This window comes from Notamacropus eugenii, chromosome 3 (assembly GCF_028372415.1).
Source record: "Notamacropus eugenii isolate mMacEug1 chromosome 3, mMacEug1.pri_v2, whole genome shotgun sequence".
NCBI classification, from domain to species: Eukaryota; Metazoa; Chordata; class Mammalia; order Diprotodontia; family Macropodidae; genus Notamacropus; species Notamacropus eugenii.
This window is the reverse complement of record NC_092874.1, coordinates 431,884,822-431,901,342: the sequence shown is the minus strand read 5'-3', so window position 1 is coordinate 431,901,342 and position 16,521 is coordinate 431,884,822. Positions and strand designations below refer to the sequence as shown.

The window sequence follows — 16,521 nt, the reverse complement described above, 5'->3', positions numbered from 1 at the left end:
CAATAGGCTGCGGGCTCTTTGACAGCCGGAACTGCTTTTTGACTTTTGATCCCTCAGTGCCTGGCCCCTATTCATTGCTTAATAAATGTTGCCTAACTGTTGGAGGCAGCTCTCCTTGTGGGGCTTCTCACAGTTCAGGTACCATCTGTCGTTCCTTCAGCAGGTGCCATGGACCCGAGGGCCTTCCTTCACCAGCCTGACTGCCAGGTACCCACTGCTCTTCAGAAAACCAGTGCCAGGCAGTGCCCCTCACTGACCTGCAAATCAGGAGGCTAACGGGCCCCAGGTGGGGACACCTGGGTGTGGCTCTGCTACATAAAGACTGGAGGGGAGGGGGTGGGGCAGGCTGGGCCTGCTTGGGGTGGTCACTCCTCTCCAGGGGACCTGGCTGTTCAGAGTTTCAGGATGTCTTCCGAGGATGAAACTCAGGATTTGCATCTGCCTGGCTCCAGCGACAACAGTGTCGGACTGAACAGGACTTGGAACAATTCCCCCAATTCTACTCGCCTTTCCAATGTGGTGTCCTCTCCCCCAGCTCGTCTGGACTCTTCTACCCAGGTTGTGGATGCCACCAGTGACTCGGAGAGGCCAGGTGAGGAGGGAGCTCAGAGAGAAAGCTGAAGGTGGTTCCCTGAGTGCGTTCTTCCTTTGGGATTGGGAGCAGTGAAGGCTGCCAGGTCCTGAGCCCATCCTCGTCCTTCTTGCCCTACCTCTCCTCATCTCCCCCTCCCCTTCTCTCTCTCCCTCTCCTTCTCTCTCTCTGTCCCCCACCCCCCTTAACCCTCCTCCCCTCTCCTCCCTCTGCTCCCCCTTTCCCTCACCCTTCCCTTTCTCTTTCTTTCTCTCTTTCACTCCCCCTCCTCTCTCTTCCCTCCCTCTTTTCTCTCTATTTTTCTTTTCCCCTTCCCTTTGAGCTGAGGGTCCTACAGGTGTCTAGGGCTAGCCTAGGTCATCAAAATTAGAGCTTCATTGCAGTGGATTAGCCCCACTCTTTCCCCTATTCCTGGTTCTCTAGGGTCTCAACAGCGCCATCTTCCTCTCAGGGCAATGCTTGCAGATCTGGACGTTTCTACACTTAACCTCTTTTTTCTCCCGGGGTCCTGATGAGTCCCTGTGTATTTGGAGTCAGGAAGAATTTGAGGTTAAAGCTGTCCCTTTTGTGACTGTGAAATCACCTAACCTCTCTAATCCCCCCGTCCCTGTCCCCACCATAACATAATCATAATAGCACATGAATATGCTTTGAGGCTTGCAAAGTCCTTTACAAATATTTTATCTCATACTTATTTCAGTAAACTCTCTATGATCTCCAGGATCAAACATAAAAACTATTCTTTGGCTTTCACATCTCTTGACAGCCTAGCCTCTTCCTGTATGTCCAGGCTTCTTACACTCAACTTCTTTTCATGTGCTCCAGCATCTAGTGCCACTGACTGCCTTGTTCCTCACACCTGACCCTCCATCTCCTGACTCCAGATGTTTTCCCTGGCTGTGCCCCATGCTAGGAATGCCTTCCCTCCTTCCCTCTCCTCCTGGCTGCCTTCAAGACAGCCCAAAATCCCTCTCTTAAAGAGACTGCTCCAAGTCTCTCTTTACCCCCTCCTCTCCACAATTGTCAGCTCCTTCTCTCTGGGATTACCTTCCATCTACTCTGCATGTATCTTGTATGTGCATAGTTGTTTCCAAGTTGTCTCTCCCGTTAACTCCTTGAGGGCAGGAACTGTATTTCTGCCTTTCTTTGAATTACCAGCATGGTGCCTGGAACACAGTAAGTGCTAAATTAATGCTTGTTGATTGATGTGAGAGCCTCACATCCCCATTTGTAAAGAAATATGGATGATGAGACCTATAACAATCCCCTCAGTTTTGTGAGGTTTGGATGAGTCAAGGCACTTTCCATATTTCAAAGCACTATATAAAAATTTTCATTTATTATCTTCACTGTCCTTCCTGGTGATAGTGAAGATACAAGAGAAGTAGAGGGTGTGGTCTCTGTCCTCTAGATCAATCTGATAGATGATAGAACTTTTAGGAAGCTCTTATGTGCCAAACACGGTGCTCAGCCCTGTGAATAAAAGTACAAGCCAGTCAGAGAACCTACAGTTCACTTACGAAGTCCAGAATGAAGTCTAGAGCAGGCAGCCCAGTGAGGAGATGTGCCTCCAGCTGGTGAAGGGTTCACATTTAGCCTGGGGGATATGGTGGTGACTTCTGACACCCTCTCCAGACTCTTAGAACTCCCCTTTACCCCTAAGCCCTCTCCTCTCAATAGCATTACCTTCTCTGAGCCCTTATATAAAGTTAGGGGCACTACAATCGATGCCAGTTTTGTTTTGAGGGACCTTCCCATCTAGTTTAATCTTTCTCCAGTCATTGACACTGGGCCAGATAAAAAACTAAACAAGATCATGTAAGGGTATAAGGGGAAAACAAACTGCTATGAGACCAGAAGAATTTGGACCTTGAAGGAAACTTTGAGATAAAGAGTTTCAGTCATGTCTGAATCTTCATGACTCTATTTGGAGTTTTCATGACAAAGATACTGGAATATTTTGTCATTTCCTTCTCCAGTTCATTTTACAGATGGGGAAATTGAAGCAAACAGGGTTAAGTGACTTGACCAGGGTCACATAGCTAGTAAGTGTCTGAGACAGGATTTGAACTCATGAAGATGAGTCTTCCTGACTCCAGGCTCAGCCCTCCATCCATTTCACCACCTAGATACTCTAGCCTCACTCATTGTATGGGGTACAATATGGAGGCCCAAAGAAGGGAAAGGACAAGGTTGGTCAAGATGATATAGGTAGTTACCAATAGGTCATGGATGTAGGTGTTGATGTAGACATGTACCTGGAGACTTGGGTATGAGCATATCATACCAGCCCACATCCTACTTAATATCTCTGGGACTCAGTATCTTCAACTATAAAATGAGGTGAGTAGACTCAGTGGTCTCTGAGGTCCTTTCCAGCTTTAGACCTGGAATCTTATAAATCTGTGATCTTATCTTCCACTGTGGTTGGTCACGATTTCCACTGATCTTCCTTCCCTCCCCTTGGGGTTGAGAGAGAGAGAATATGAGAGAAAGAATGAGAATATGAGAGAGATTGAGAATAAAAATAAATTAAATATGAATTGGGAGACATGATGCAGTGGGATCATACAACATAGCTGGAGCAGGCTTCTCCCTCACAAGGAGTCCTGACCTTTTATGTCCAACCTTATTTTCCCAAGGGACCCCTCAGGGAGTTACTCCCTGGGTTGGGAAAGTGTCTTCTAGTTCTAAATTGATAGTCCTCTCTAACTTGTTATGTAAACTTGGGAAAATCAATCCCCTCTCTGCATCTCAGTTGCCCTACCTGTCAAATGATGATTTTAAAGGTGCCTGCATGCCTATATACTCTGGGATTCTATGGCTCTAATTATTGAACACCTACTATGTGCCAAGTCCTATGTGGTATTCAACAGGAATATTTGAAACTGTCCTTGCCTTCCAGCAGCTTACAAACTAGGCAAAGTGATAAGATGGCAAGAGCATTGGACTGGGATCTTGCCTAGCAGGGGAGACTTTTGGATAGGTGGAGCCTTGCTCACCTGGCTCAGTTTCTCTCCTGGGGTTAGGTTTATTAAGTTGGAAGGAATTCCAACTCCATGGACTGATAGATGATGAAAGTAAAGGCAGCAATGGAGGCAGCAGATGGTGAATTGAGTGGGAGGAAAAAAGAGAGGCCAGGATCAGAGCGTGGGATGGAGGAGGCTTTATATTCAGCAAGACTCAAAAGATAGATTGGGGTCAGGTTGTGTCGGGCTAAACAAAGCAGTTGATAAGTTGATCCTAGAGTCAACAGAGAGACTGAAGAGTTGGTTGAATAGAGGAATTGCATGGTTGGATCTTCAGCTTTCAATTCTCTCTTTTTTTCCCCTCTTTTTAAGCAGACACCAGTGGGCAACCAAAACTTCAGACTCACCCACCCATGCTCCAAATGGTGGCAGAAGCCCTGCAGGTCAAAGGGGACAAGCATGGCACCTCTGTAGCAGCCATCAAGTTTTATATTCGTCGAATGTACCCAACTGTCAATACAAAGAGACTCCGATACATGCTGAAACAAGCCCTGGCCAAGGGGGTTAGTGATGGGATGCTCGTGAGACCACGAAATTCTACTGTTACTGGGGCCAGGGGAAGATTCAAAGTAAGTTCCTTCTCTTCTCTGGCCCCCAGCTTTACCCTCTGTAAAATGAGGTGGGTTGTTTCCCTTGCAGCTCTAAATTCCATGAGTCTCATCATTTTGTCCCCTTCTTCTGGAGGACTAGTCTTCCATCTCTACTAATCTGTCAGCATATGCTAAAATTGGAGAGTTAAAAATTGTATCTGTCCTTCAGGACTTTCCTGGGTGCCTAACTGAGCAGATAGAACGGCAGAGACTAACTTGAAAGTCATAAGATCATCTAGTGCAGTTCCCCCCCATTTGACAGATGAAGAAACTGAGGCCAAGGTACTTCTTAGGTATCTGATTCCCCTTTCCCCATATAAGGTGGGTTCTTCAGTTTTGAAATCTGATTCTCTTAAGTTTCCAGAGGGCAAGCCTATGATTAATTGTTGTGTTGGTCCTTCATTCTTGAAGAGGACCATGACATTAAGATGACATGACTTGCAGTTGACTTGGATTTGAGTGAGGGAGGGCTGTGCAAGGTCACCAGCCTCACTTTCTCTTCCTGAGCCATCTGGGTTCAGTGGCCTGATATTCATCAGGAAGACTGGAGATGGCCCAGGATGCAAAGGGAGACCCTTGCTCATTTAGGCTAAGGTCTTATCACATTCTCAGTTTGAGTGAGATACGCCCTTTCAAGGTTCCTTTAAGTAGATACTCAAGGGATGGCCCCTTTAATAATAAAAAAAAAGTTTCAGGGAGACAGGTTTTGGCTCAGTATGAAGGAAAAACTAACACCTAGCATTTACTTGAAGGCTTCCAGTGAAAAGGAAATTTGCTACTTTTCAAGAAACCCCATTCCATCTTTGGACAGCTCTAATGAGTAAGAATTTTTCCTAAGACGAAGCCTGAACCTGCCTCTCTGCATCATGTATGCATTGCTCTAGATTCTGTCCTCTGGTGTCAAATAGACTAAGTTTGATTCCTCTTGCATGTGTCAGCCCTATCTTCTCCCCTTGCCCCAGTGCTCTCCAACCTACGTGCTTCATGGTCTACCAACTGATCTGTATAAGGCATGGACTTAAGTCCCTTCATCATCCTGCTTGCTCTCCTTGATAAGCTTTTCAGCTTCTCAGTGTCTTTCCTAAAATGGGAAAATGGTGCATCCAAAGCTGAACTTGGTAGTGTAAATGTGGACTGACCAGGATTACAGCAGGACTGTTGTCTCTGGAAATATTGCTTAGCTGTCTCCCATCACCATATCCTATTGATTCATTTCAAACTTGAAGCACACCAACCTCTCGCGGCCTTTTTAAAACTGAGTTATTGTCCAGCTACACCTCCTCCATTCCATACTTATGAAGCTGAATTTTATTGTTGTTCACTCATTTCAGTCTCATCCCACTCTTCATGACTCCATTTGAGGTTTTCTTGGCAAAGATACTGCAGTGGTTTGCCATTTCCTTCTCCAGCTCACTGTACAGATGGGGAAACTGAAGCAAACAGGGTTAAGTGACTTCCCAGGGTCAAACAGTTAGTACCTGAGGCCAGATTTGAACTCAGGGAAATGAGTCTTCCTGACTCCAGACCTGGCACTCTATCCACTGAGCCACCTAGCTACCACATTTCTCTTTATCAAATTTCATCTCATTCAATTCAGTCTGACATTCTTGCTGGTTCAGAATTATTTTTTTTTTGGATGCTACTTCTATAATCTAACATACTTGGGATCCCTCCCAGCTTTGTGATGTTTGTATATTTGACCATAACACAAAAATATGCCTTAGTCTACATTTTTGATGAACGTGAAAGTACAAGGCCAGGTACTGATTCCTGAGTCACTCAAGAAGAACCTCCTTCCAAATTGACATAATCATCCATGACCAGGGACCACTCCACCAGTTCTGAATCAAATTGCATTATCTTCTAACTCTCTAACCTTCTAATTATCTCCCTCTTTTTTTTTAATTAAATTTATTTATTTAACTTTTAACATTCATTTTCACAAAATTTTGGGTTACAAATTTTCTCCCCTTTTCTCCCCTCCCCCCCCCAAACACCAAGCATTCTAATTGCCCCTATGACCAATCTGCTCTCTCTTCTATCATCCCTCTCTGCCCTTGTCTCCATCTTCTCTTTTGTCCTGTAGGGCCAGATAGCTTTCTATACCCCTTTACCTGTATTTCTTATTTCCTAGTGGCAAGAACATTACTCGACAGTTGATCCTAACACTTTGAGTTCCAACTTCTTTACTTCCCTCCCTCTCCACCCCTTCCCTTTGGAAGGCAAGCAATTCAATATAGGCCAAATCTGTGTAGTTTTGCAAATGACTTCCATAATAGTTGTGTTGTATAGGACTAACTATATTTCCCTCCATCCTATCCTGTCCCCCATTACTTCTGTTCTCTCTTTTGATCCTGTCCCTCCCCATGAGTGTCGACCTCGAATTGCACTCTCCTCCCCATGCCCTCCCTTCTATCATCCCCCCCACCCTGCTTGTCCCCTTATCCCCCACTTTCCTGTATTGTGAGATAGGTTTTCCTACCAAAATGAGTGTGCATTTTATTCTTTCCTTTAGTGGAATGTAATGAGAGTAGATTTCATGTTTTTCTCTCACCTCCCCTCTTTATCCCTCCACTAATGAGTCTTTTGCTTGCCTCTTTTATGAGAGATAATTTGCCCCATTCAGTTTCTCCCTTTCTCCTTCCAATATATTTCTCTCTCACTGCTTGATTTCATTTTTTAAAGATATGATCCCATCCTCTTCAATTCACTCTGTGCACTCTGTCTATATGTATGTGTGCCTGTGTGCATGTGTGTGTGTGTAATCCCACCCAGTACCCAGATACTGAAATGTTTCAAGAGTTACAAATATTGTCTTTCCATGTAGGAATGTAAACAGTTCAGCTTTAGTAAGTCCCTTATGACTTCTCTTTGCTATTCACCTTTTCTTGGTTCTCTTCATTCTTGTGTTTGAAAGTCAAATTTTCTTTTCAGCTCTGGTCTTTTCATCAAGAATACTTGAAAATCCTCTATTTCATTGAAAGACCAATTTTTCCCCTGAAGTATTATACTCAGTTTTGCTGGGTAGGTGATTCTTGGTTTTAGTTCTAGTTCCTTTGACTTCTGGAATATCCTATTCCATGCCCTTCGATCCCTTAAGGTAGAGGCTGCTAGATCTTGTGTTATCCTGATTGTATTTCCACAATACTTGAATTGTTTCTTCCTAGCTGCTTGCAATATTTTCTCCTTGTCCTGGGAACTCTGGAATTTGGCCACAATGTTCCTAGGAGTTTCTCTTTTTGGATCTCTTTCAGGTGGTGTTCTGTGGATTCCTTGAATATTTATTTTGCCCTCTGGTTCTAGAATCTCAGGGCAGTTTTCCTTGATAATTTCATGAAAGATGATGTCTAGGCTCTTCTTTTGATCATGGCTTTCAGGTAGTCCCATAATTTTTAAATTGTCTCTCCTGGATCTATTTTCCAGATCTGTTGTTTTTCCAATGAGATATTTCACATTATCTTCCATTTTTCCATTCTTCTCTCTTTGTTCTGTGATTTCTTGGCTTTGCATAAAGTCATTAGCCTCCATCTGTGCCATTCTAATTTTGAAAGAACTATTTTCTTCAGTGAGCTTTTGAATCTCCTTTTCCATTTGGCTAATTCTGCTTTTGAAAGCATATTTCTCCTCATTGGCTTTTTGAACCTCTTTTGCCAATTGAGTTAGGCTAGTTTTCAAGGTGTTAATTTCTTCAACATTTTTTTGGGGTCTCCTTTAGCAGGGTGCTGACCTGCTGTTCATGCTTTGACTTCATGTCTCTCATTTCTCTTCCCAGCTTTTCCTCTACTTCTCTAACTTGATTTTCAAAATTCTTTTTGAGCTCTTCCATGGCCTGAGCCTATTGGGTGGGCTGGGACACAGAAGCCTTGATTTCTGTGTCTTTGCCTGATGGTAAGCATTGCTCTTCCTCATCAGAAAGGAAGGGAGGAAATGCCTGTTCACCAAGAAAGTAACCTTCTATAGTCTTATTTCTTTTCCCTTTTCTGGGCATTTTCCCAGCCAGTGACTTGATCTCTGAATATTCTCCTCACACCCACCTCGCCTCCTGATCCTCCCAGCCAGCATTTGGGGTCTGAGATTCAAATGCTGCTTCCAGCCTCAGGGCTTTTGGTGGGGGCAGGGCTGCTATTCAGTGTGAGATTAAGTTCAGATGCTCAGGTCGGGGCAGGGCTGCCTCTCAGGCTCAGTTCCCTCAGGGGGTTTATGCACAGACCTTCCACAATGGATTCAGGCTCCCACCCGCTTGGGGAGCCCCTGTCTGCAGCTGCCTCTCAGCTTCTACCTCCCGGGGGGGGGGCCTGAGTTATGGGGGCACCCCACTCCCCTCTCAACCCGCCAAAGAGACTCTCTCACCGACCCCCGTCACCTGTGGGTGGAGGGACTTGTGCGGCGACTGGAGATCCCGTCCCTGAATCCTGCTCGGGTCTGTATCTCTTGGTGCCACGGCCGCAGCAGGTCTGGGCTGGGCTCCGCGTCTGCAGCGTGACGGACCTTTTGCGAGAGGTTTGCAGGTCCCTCTGTGGGTGGAGGGACCCGCGTGGCCGCTGGAGATCCCGTCCCCGAAGCCCATTCTGATCTTTTCCTCTCGGTGCTGCGGCCGCGGCAGGGCTGCACTCAGCTCCCAGTCCCGGCGCCCAGTTCACTGCGCGAAGGACCCCCCGCGAGAGGTTTGCAGGTCTCTTCGGAACAGAAATCTCCCTCGCTCCAATATTCCATGGCCTCTGGGTGCAGAATTCGCCGTGAGTTACTTCCCTGTAGCCGTTCTATGGGTTGTGGGTTCGGAGCTATGTGTATGTGCGTCTTTCTACTCCGCCATCTTGGCTCCGCCCCTATCTCCCTCTTTTTTAAAGAGTATTATACAGGACTTTATTATCAGATGTCATGCTCAGATCTAAGTAAACTATAGTGATAGCATTCTCCTGTTCTGTTGAAAGAGGAAATAAAATTAGTCTCTCATGGTCTGACTATGATAACTGTGAATAGCCGACATGATATTTGTCAGGTTTTTTTTGTATATGTTATCTCATTGGCCTCAAAACTCTTTGTTCAGTGGTTAGTGCAGGTATCTTCCTTCCCTGCCTCCCACCCCACCCCCTTTTAACAGGTGAGGAAATAGAAGCCCAGAGAAGTGGGCTGAAGACAGAAATTGAATGAACTTGCCAGGGTCACAAAGCTAGTAAGTGCCAGATATAGGAATGGAACTCAGGTCTACTGACTCTAAATTCTGGGTTCTTGTCACTAAGCTATCTGGGATATTATGTTAGGGGGTTGGAGGTGCATGTTAGGATAAAGGAATTGAAGGGAACCAGAGACACACTTAGCCAGGATAGTGATTTTGTTGAGGACTACCCTTGTGTGTACTCCAGTGCCTTTAGGGCAGATACAGAAACAAAAACCAATCTAAGAAAGAGATAGCCTGATATGGAGTGACTGGACATGGGAGCACAAGGATTGTGAAATCCAGATCTCCTACTCACTACAGCTATGAACAAGTCATTGTACTCCTCTGGGTCATAGTTCCTCATATAGAAGAGGGGCTTGGACTAGATGATCTCATTCCAGTTCTAAAATTCTAGCTTCTAGGGTTTATAAACTCTGAATTTTCCATATCAAAATAAATGAGATTTTTATCTGACAGGTAATTCTGTGGGGTAAATGAGAATTTTCTGAGCTCTTCTGACTACTACTAATGTATCGAATTACTTCTGCAGTTGGTGTCCAGGGATAAAATCAAAGTGACCCAAGCTAAAAAATCAACAACAGCTGTCAAACCCAGGAAGAAGAAAGCTGCTAGAACCAGTGAAGCTGAAAAAGTTTCTTCAAAGGCTTCGACCAAGGGGAAGGTTCCTGCAACCAAGAAGAAGGTGCCTACAGAGACTTCAACCAAGAGAAAGGTTCCTGCAACCAAGAAGAAGGTGCCTACAGAGACTTCAACCAAGAGAAAGGTTCCTGCAACCAGGAAGAAGATGCCTACAGAGGCTTCAACTAAAAATAAGCTTCCTTCAGAGGCTTCGACCAAGAGAAAGATTCCTATATGCAAGAAGAAATTGCCTTCAGAGGCTTCGACCAAGAGAAAGATTCCTATATCCAAGAAGAAATTGCCTTCAGAGGCTTCAACCAAGAGGAACATTCCTGCAACCAAGAAGAAGGTGCCCACAGCGACTTCAACCAAGAAAAAGATTCCTGTGACCAAGAAGAAAGTTCCTTCAGAGGCATCAACCAAGAGAAAGGTTCCTGCACCAGTGAAGGAGGTTCCTATGAAGACTTCGACCAAGAGGAAACCTTCTGAAGAGGCTAAGAAAGCTACCAAAGTGGGGATGCCCAAGAAGGACTCAAAACCCAAAGGTGCTAGAACCAAAAAAGGTAGGCAATCTGAGGGGGTTTAGTGGGTGCTGCATTAGGGTCCCCCAACTCATGGTGGAGAGCTCTCCTGATTCTTGCCTGAAACCTTGTTCTAAATGATCAGGAAGGAGTGTCAATAGTCTAATCTGGGAGGTTGAAGAAGTGGCATATAGGGAATGAGCTAGGATCATTACGACTGCCATGCTGTTCCTATGCACCTCCCCTGCCATGCCTTAGCAGTGTTCCAACAATTAATAGTCTGCTACCTTCCTTCCCTTCCCCCTATTTTTAATTTTAATTGATAGTCCCCTTTCGGGAAGTTAGGAGATGATTATGGCTCCCTATCAATGAGAAATTATTTGGGAACTGCTAAGATGTACTTATTTCTGGTGGCAAAAAGCCAAACAGATGGGTATAAATTGTTAGATAATTCCTTGAGCCCATGAATAGGGTAAAAAAAATGACTGATCAATTTATACAGACAAGCATAAGGAAAAATAGTTAGAGATCACATTTTAAGATGAAGAGCCTTGAGTTCTGTTAAAACTCAAGAAAGATCTCAGGATCCCTATAATGGTCATGAGTTGACATAGGTCATTCCCAAAAGACACTGATTGGCACAATGTGGTGGTACAGACAGACCAGCAAAATCCTAGGCATCCTCAAGAATGCTACTGGAAAATGATAGTCAGTCTTCTGACCTGCATACAACACAGTACAATCACATACGGAATCCTGAGCGATTCTGTGGAAAAGTTGTGGTACAACTGGAGGTCATCCAGAGAAGGTCAGCCAGAATAAGTGGCTCTTAGGTCCTTCTCCCCCTTTGTTTGCTGGTTGTGGGTGTCCTGTCTCTTAGACAGGTATAAACTCCATGAATGTAGAAACCATCTTAGTTAAACTTTGCATGTCACCCAGTGTTTAGCACACATGGCTGCACACTCCATCGTCCATATCTCTTCCCCTCCATCCACCATTTCTCTCTCTCCACCATGTGAGTGGTGGTAGTGTAATTGACATAGGGAGAGAAAAAGATCTGTTCCCCAATTCTTGACTGTTACAAGTAGGAGACAATATGATGTAATAGAAAAATCGCTGATGAGGGAGCCTGGAGACCATTCTATTCCTGACTCCTTGCTGAAGTCATTTCCTGTCTGTGCCTTGGTTTCTTTAGCTATAAAATTAGAGCCATATAAGGTTGCTTTCAGCTAAAAGGTTCTATATTCTTCCTTTTCTCCACTAACCCTTCCCTTTCCAATTTTTGATTCAACAAGCATTTATTAAATGTTTACACAGAGTTGGGCTGGGTCCTAGCAACATAAAACCCAAAGAGAAAAAGAGTATCTGACTTCAAGGAACTTATATGGTTCATGTAAACAGATAAATACCCATATGATGACAGAGTAGAAATAAATTTTTTTATTTTTATTTTTTCCTATTTATCTATTTAACTTTTAACATTCATTTTCACAAAATTTTTGGTTCCAAATTTTCTCCCCTTTTGTCCCCTCCCCCCACCCCAAAACACCAAGTGTTCTGATTGCCCCTGTCTGCCAATCTGCCCTCCCTCCCTCCCCACCCCTTCCCTTTGGAAGGCAAGCAATTCAATATAGGCCAAATCTGTGTAGTTTTGCAAATGACTTCCATAATAGTAGTGTTGTGTAAGAACTAATTATATTTCCCTCCATCCTATCCTGTCCCCCATTACTTCTGTTCTCTCTTTTGATCCTGTCCCTCCCCATGAGTGTTGACCTCAAATTGCTCCCTCCTCCCCATGCTCTCCCTTCCATCTTCCCCCCCTCCCCCGCTTATCCTCTTATCCCCCACTTTCCTGTATTGTAAGATAGGTTTTCATACCAAAATGAGTGTGCATTTTATTCCTTCCTTTAGTGGAATGCGATGAGAGTAAACTTCATGTTTTTCTCTCACTTCCCCTCTTTATCCCTCCACTAATAAGTCTTTTGCTTGCCTTTTTTATGAGAGATATTTTGCCCCATTCCATTTCTCCCTTTCTCCTCCCAATATATTTCTCTCTCACTGCTTGATTTCATTTTTTTAAGATATGATACCATCTTCTTCAATTCACTCTGTGCACTCTGTCTCTATGTGTGTGTGCATGTGCGTGTGCATGTGTGTGTGTGTAATCCCACCCAGTACCCAGATACTGAAATGTTTCAAGAGTTACAAATATTGTCTTTCCATGTAGGAATGTAAACAGTTCAACTTTAGTAAAGTCCCTTATGACTTCTCTTTGCTATTTACTTTTTCATGCTTCTCTTCATTCTTGTGTTTGAAAGTCAAATTTTCTTTTCAGCTCTGGTCTTTTCATCAAGAATACTTGAAAGTCCTCTATTTCATTGAAAGACCAATTTTTCCCCTGAAGTATTATACTCAGTTTTGCTGGGTAGGTGATTCTTGGTTTTAGTTCTAGTTCCTTTGACTTCTGGAATATCCTGTTCCACGCCCTTCGATCCCTTAATGTGGAAGCTGCTAGATCTTGTGTTATCCTGATTGTATTTCCACAATACTTGAATTGTTTCTTTCTAGCTGCTTGCAATATTTTCTCCTTGTCCTGGGAACTCTGGAATTTGGCCACAATGTTCCTAGGAGTTTCTCTTTTTGGATCTCTTTCAGGCGGTGTTCTGTGGATTCCTTGAATATTTATTTTGCCCTCTGGTTCTAGAATCTCAGGGCAGTTTTCCTTGATAATTTCATGAAAGATGATGTCTAGGCTCTTCTTTTGATCATGGCTTTCAGGTAGTCCCATAATTTTTAAATTGTCTCTCCTGGATCTATTTTCCAGGTCTGTTGTTTTTCCAATGAGATATTTCACATTATCTTCCATTTTTCCATTCTTCTCTCTTTGTTCTGTGATTTCTTGGCTTTGCATAAAGTCATTAGCCTCCATCTGTGCCATTCTAATTTTGAAAGAACTATTTTCTTCAGTGAGCTTTTGAATCTCCTTTTCCATTTGGCTAATTCTGCTTTTGAAAGCATATTTCTCCTCATTGGCTTTTTGAACCTCTTTTGCCAATTGAGTTAGGCTAGTTTTCAAGGTGTTATTTTCTTCAGTGTTTTTTTGGGTCTCCTTTAGCAGGGTGCTGACCTGCTGTTCATGCTTTGACTTCATGTCTCTCATTTCTCTTCCCAGCTTTTCCTCCACCTCTCTAACTTGATTTTCAAAATCCTTTTTGAGCTCTTCCATGGCCTGAGCCCATTGAGTGGGCTGGGATATAGAAGCCTTGACTTCTATGTCTTTGCCTGATGGTAAGCATTGTTCTTCCTCATCAGAAAGGAAGGGAGGAAATGCCTGTTCACCAAGAAAGTAACCTTCTATAGTCTTATTTCTTTTCCCTTTTCTGGGCATTTTCCCAGCCAGTGACTTGATCTCTGAATATTCTCCTCACACCCACCTCGCCTCCAGGTCCTCCCAGCCAGCGTTTGGGATTCAAATGCTGCTTCCAGCCTCAGGGCTTTGGGCGGGGGCAGGGCTGCTGTGGGTGGAGGGACCTGCGTGGCCGCTGGAGATCTCATCCCTGAAGCCTGCTCGGATCCGCTCCTTTTGGTGCTGCGCCGCTGAGGCAGGGCTGGGCTCTGCTCCGGGTCTGGGGCGCGAGGGACCTTTTGCAAGAGGTTTTCAGGCTCTCTGGAGCAGAAATCTTGTCCGCTCCATTCTGTGGCTTCTGCTGCTCCAGAATTCGCCAGTGGTTCTTTTCTCTACAGGTATTTTATGGGCAGTGGGTTCGGAGGTAGCGTATGTGTGTCTTTCTACTCCGCCATCTTGGCTCCACCCCCAGAGTAGAAATAATTGAGGGGATCAGGAAAGGCTTCTTTTAGGAGATCAACAATAAATTAACAAACATTTATTATGTGCCTACTGTGTACAGGGTGCTGGGCTAGTTGCTAGGATATAAAGACAATGAAACATTCCCTACCCAGGGAGAAGACTTCAGATTTACCATACCATTGACTTCTGGTTCTGTCAGCGGCCAGCTAGTCTAGCTCAGGCAGAGTATCCATGTCTGAGTCCCATCAACATCTCCCTAGCCACAGTTTCTTAGTTGAGTGAAGTCTCTGGTTCATCCCTCCAGTGGACGTGAGAAGCAGTTCATCCTATGTCCCTTTAGAACAAAAGAGAAAAATTATCTCTTGGGGCAAAAGTTGCTTCTCAATTTTTTATTCTTTCCAACAGATGTGGAGGAGGTGAGAATCAAAGCCAGGGGCATGAAACCAAAGGCTGAAATTCCTAAAGTAAGTAGACCAGAGTCCCAGCTTTCAAAGGCTTCCCTAAACTGGTTTGAACTGTAGGGATTGGGCCTCCTTTCCATCCCCTTCTTCCTTCAAACTTTTCCCACCCCTTCCATCCAAAAAAAAAAAAAAAAGAAAGGAAGAAAAAGAAAGATCCATCAAAAACCTTCAACTCTGTCTGGTAAGATCTAAATGGACCTGAGTGTGAAGAATGTTGGAACAGATCCAGTTTCCTGCTAAGTCCTGAAGTATGAATCTCATTCCTAAACTGCCAATGAGGCAGGAAATGTTTGGTCATGTAATTTCCAAAAATGCACATTTTAACAACCCAGAACAAAGGTTAAATTCCTCCTGTTTTAAAGTTCCAAGGTAGGAAAATGAACATATTGGCTTCAGAAAACCTTGTTCATGGTCCCATCCCATTAGGTTCTCATGGTTCTTGCTCTTAGCCCAATTTCTGGCACACAGTAAGTGCTTAATAAATGCTTGTTTTTGCTTTTATCTCTCTTCCCAACCAAACATCTCTTTTTTCTTCTCTCTTATGTAGGGCAAGAAAAAAGGTCCCATTTCACCTAAGAAAGTAGGAGAACGTAAAGCAGAAAAGACCAAACTCCGGGCAGCCTCTGAAGCACCCCCCAAGACCAGAAAGCAAAAGGGATCACCTAGCATCCAAGCAAAATCCAAAGGAGCAGCTACCATGTCTAAAGCTAGAAGAACTGGGGGCGCCAAGAAAGGTGGTGAAGGGCCAAAGCTGGCTGCTCAGATCAAGAACAAACTGGATGTGGGCATCAAGCCTTCTACCTCCCAATCTAAGGTGTATAGAGAGTCAGATACAGTTAAAGGCAAGGGAAAGAAACCAGAGGCCTCTAAAGTATTCAAGAAAACTGGGAAAAGCCCTAAAGGGTCTTCATCCAAGCCAGCCAGCAAGAAGGTGAAGTAGGTGCAAAAGGTTAATTGGTCCAGGGATCTAACAGGGGGAACTTGATTTTGGAATGAATGGACTTTTTCTTTTAAAGAATGAGACAGAGATACTTGTATCTACCTGTTAATAAAGTTTTCTTTTTTGCACTAGCCAATCTTAGGGTCAACTCTATATAACACGTGAGGGTCTTGGTTGAAGTATCTTGAGAAAGGAAGGATGGAAGGAAGTTGAGTGGGTTGGCCCTACCTAGTCACATCAGATCAGCTCTTGGGATACTGGCTTGCCTTTCACATCCCCTCATTCTCTGCCCTCTGGCTGACTAGAAAATCTGAACACAAGCCTTGTCTGGCTGCTTCAACAGTTTCCCTGTGGCATCTGCTAATGTGAACAGAGAAGGTTGCCAGCTGGATCAGGAGGCGAGATGCTGTGAGTGTGGATGGGCTGGGAGCCCAAAGGGATGAGGCAGACAGATTAGTGTTAATTAGCATCAGCTGAATTATGACTGGCTTCACCTAATGCTGGACTTCTGGAAATGTTGGGGCCTGCCTGTTGCTTCTTTCTCAGGTCTGACCTTATGCCCCACCATTGGATTTCCTGATGAGAAAACCTCTATTTAATACCACCTCTTCCCCAAGTCACTATTTTGAAGGTTCCTGTTCACATTGGCAGACCCCAGTTGGTCTATTAGATTGTAAGTTTCTTGAGAGCAGAGATTCTTTCTGCCTTTCTTTGTTTCCCTAGTGCTTAGCAAGGTGTCTGGCATACAGCAGTCACTTAATAAATGCTAGTTTACTAAGCTGG

General features: G+C 44.2%; 1 protein-coding gene across 1 annotated transcript; it reads left to right on the top strand.

Moving 5' to 3' along the window:
- The first annotated feature begins 4 nt into the window (after positions 1-4).
- Positions 5-15,869, top strand: H1-8 (H1.8 linker histone). Its single transcript, XM_072598410.1, has 5 exons — positions 5-592; positions 3,937-4,190; positions 9,920-10,571; positions 14,743-14,801; positions 15,346-15,869. Exons 1-5 carry the CDS (start codon positions 406-408, stop codon positions 15,736-15,738), a joined length of 1,545 nt encoding a protein of 514 aa, XP_072454511.1. The 5' UTR covers positions 5-405; the 3' UTR covers positions 15,739-15,869.
- The last annotated feature ends 652 nt before the right edge of the window (positions 15,870-16,521 follow it).